The sequence below is a fragment of the Emydura macquarii genome, unplaced genomic scaffold, assembly GCF_026122565.2.
Source record: "Emydura macquarii macquarii isolate MOO-44397 ecotype Brisbane River unplaced genomic scaffold, CSIRO-AGI_Emac_v2 contig_2018, whole genome shotgun sequence".
NCBI lineage: Eukaryota > Metazoa > Chordata > Testudines > Chelidae > Emydura > Emydura macquarii.
The window spans coordinates 1-3,465 of NW_027132155.1; the positions used below are offsets into that span (position 1 = coordinate 1).

Consider the following 3,465-nt stretch of genomic DNA (forward strand, 5'->3'; position numbering starts at 1 on the left):
GGCTAATACAAACCAAGGAGAAAGCTCTGTTCCTGACACAGACCACTAGGTGAACCCCTGGCCCAGTTCACTCTGATGTCACACTCCTAGGTGGAATTCACTGGCTTGTGTTACATGGCGGGAGAGACTAGATGATAAGTAACATCCCATGTCCCCTGATCTTTTATGGGTTAGCATGTGACAATACGTTGTGGACATCCCTGGCTACCTTCGAAGACGATTAGGTCTGCAGGCTGGATAAGAAAAGTGCACACCGGGCACCTCTGCTGTGTGATGTGCTGTTTTGGTTGAGAAATCTGGACACTTCTACACAAGAGTCATGGCCAGGAGAAAGAGGAAAAATTGCATTCAGCTGGATCATCCTCTCCCAATGCAGCCAGTGTAAGACAATTGGTTTGGTAAAGATTTTCTCTCTGTCCCTCGCTCTCTTCCTGTCTTGAAATTTGTCAGTTTCCACCTCACTCAAGGACGATGTCACCCAAATATTTTTTTAGAGAAAAATCCATCCATCCATATGTCCATGCGTCTCTCTGCAGTACCTGTCTGCCTGTCTCTGTTGCAGATGTGTATCTTTTATCTCCCTCTCTTCGTTAATCTCTGTGTGGCTATGTACACACCACAGCTGCGATCGGTATAAGTTACGTTGTTCAGGGGGCTGAATAAGCCAGAGTAAGTTACAAGGACGTAAGCGCTGGTGTGGACAACTCTGTGTTGGTGGAAGAGCTTCCCACACTGACATAGCTACCGCTGCTCGCAGGGGCTGGAGTAATTAAGTTGATGATAGAGTTCTCTCTTCGTGTGTCTGGATTGGCAGCTGCAGAACGATGCTGCTGTAAGCTCTGTAGTGTAGACAGGACGTGATAACCCCAACACGGCAGCTTCTCCCTTTCAACAGCACTTCTCATGCATGGGGAAAACTCCCTGACAAAATGCAAATAGACTTCATTTTTGTGTGTCAAATCTGACCTTAAAAATCGATATTTACAGAACAGACTCTGCTGATCATGGCTGAGCATATGACAAACTGTCGCTATTCCTCTTCTTTTTTCCCTTTCTCTCTCTATCTCTCTAACCCCCATAAAAAACCCCAAACACTTCATATAATTAACAAAGCTGGGACAATTCTTCACTAGATTTATTTGTTCGTATTGTGCACCCTCACCCTCTCCTTTAACACAAACACAGAGCAGCACCTACATTGATAAAAATGAATCCCTGCCAAACAAACTACTCCACTGCACACACAATAATCCTTTTGCAGAGAGGATGAGAGAAAGAACAAACCACATATGAAAAACATTGGTCACATCACCTAATCCACCAATGGAAGGCTCTAAGATGCTGTAGAGATAAAGATGGTGCAGGAGGTGTATAGAATAGAGTTGAAGAAATTAGAGCAGGAGAGGAGAGAAGAGATGAAACTGGAATAGAGTAGAATGGAGTAGGACATCCCCTTTGTCTGTTCATCTTTGGATAGTAAAATTTTCAAGGCAGACATTTTCTCTTTCTCTGTTCTGCACTGTACAGTGAGGACCTAATCCCAAGAGGCATGAGAATGATCTAAATATAAACTACTACGAATGAAAGGCAATAATGGGGTGACATGCAGTAAAGCGGTGGCAGTGGAAGGAAGGGTGAGCATTGCAGCAATACGATGATATCTATTTTTGTTTCTGTAACTCATGGGAATTATTTCTCTCCCCTACCCTAGGAATGAGTCCATTGTAGGGTTGGTCAACCACACTGTGGTGACTCATTTCAACCTCTTATGAAGCCCCAACACTGACGGCCTTCAGACCATCCTCTTCGTCGTCTTCTTAGCTTTCTACCTCTGCACCCTGCTGGGTAACCTGCTCATCTTATTAGCCATCCTCGGTGACTGCCACCTGGACCCTCCCATGTATTTCTTCCTAGTATGATCTATAAGAACTGAATAGATAGAAGATGGTTGAATGGAAAGGAAGAAAGGACAATTAAATTGAGTAGCATCAAATAGAATCGATGAAATATTAGAGTCCTGATTCTCCACTCACTTTCACCAAACTTATGATGGTTAGAAAGATTTACCCTTGTAGATTAAGTTATAGTGTGCTAACGAATTAACAAATCATAATTTATTGAGATTGCTAATCTGGCTGCATTATCTCTGTGCCTCCAGGAATGACCCTGTCTTGCATGGAAATGGAGAATCGCACTCCTTTTCATTAGCTTTCTATCTTTGCACCCTACTGGGCAACTTGCTCATTTTTTCAGCCATCCTCGCTGACTCCATCCTGCACACCCCTGTGTACCTCTTCCTCTGCAATCTCTCTGTGGTGGACCTTGGATTCGCCTCCATCAGCACCCCTAAATTGCTGGTCAGTCTCTGGACCAAGAGTAGATCTATCTCGCTGGGTGGCTGCATGTCCCAGGTCGTCTTCTACCACTTCCTAGGCAGCACCGAGTGCCTGCTCTGCACAGTCATGGCCTTTGACAGTACATGGCCATCTGCCACCCGCTGCGCTACCTGATCATCATGAACTGGAGGGTGTGCGCCATCCTGGCTGCCGGCACCTAGATCAGCAACTCCTTCCATGCCACCATTCTCACCAGCCTGACCTTCACGCTGCCCCACTGCGGGCCCAATGTGATAGACTTTTACTTCTGTGACATCTTCCCCGTGGCCAAGCTGGCCTGCACAGACACGTACATAATTGAGACTGTGAGCTTCTCCAATAATGGCCTGGTGCCCATGACCTGCTTCCTCCTCATCCTCATGTCCTACGTCTGCATCATCTACTCCATCCTGAAGATGAACTCAGCCGAAGGGCTACGGAAATCAGCCTCCACTTGCGCCTCACATCTGACGGTGGTGACGCTGTTCTTTGGGCCCTGTGCCCTGGTCTATATGCAGCCACGGCTGAGCAAAGTGGTGGCGAACGCTCTGCAGATCTCTGCCAATGTGGCTACGCCCGTGCTGAACCCAGTCATCTACACACTGAGGAACAAGGAGATGAAAGGGGCTCTGCGGAAACTAAGAGGGGGTCAGACGACTGCACGTTGATGTGCTGCATCTGCAGAAGTAGCATGTGAGTGAGCACTGAAATAAGTCTACAAATTCATCCGCATGGCTCTTATGTATCTTATGTGAGAGTCTGTCTCTCTCCTTCTGTGTAGAGCCCTACCTGTATATCTGGAGCTCTACAGATCATAGAAGTGCTCCTAAGAGCATCTAGCTGTCTTGGACATGCTTTCAGGCTGATATTTTCAAAGCTGCCTAAAGGATAGGCACACTCAGTCTGCATTAAAATTAACAGGAATTGGAGAACCAAATCTTCTAGCTGACTTTGAAAATCTCAGCCTCATTACACAAATCTACAGAAATCTACAGAAGCCACGGCAGCATCTTCTGCAAACTCAAAAAAAGGAAGAAAATAATTCCCTTCATCAGCTAGCACGGACCCAATGTCAGCAGCACCTGACTTA

The 3,465-nt window shown here is 46.1% G+C and overlaps 1 protein-coding gene across 1 annotated transcript; it reads left to right on the top strand.

Annotated features, from left to right (window-relative positions):
- Positions 1-1,774: 1,774 nt before the first annotated feature.
- Positions 1,775-3,043, top strand: LOC137159947 (olfactory receptor 10D3-like; the record flags this gene model as incomplete). The annotated part of the gene is made up of 3 exons (XM_067558419.1): positions 1,775-1,900; positions 2,159-2,357; positions 2,558-3,043. Coding segments are annotated over 3 exons (811 nt in total), but the record flags the coding sequence as incomplete, so codon positions are not given.
- Positions 3,044-3,465: the final 422 nt, after the last annotated feature.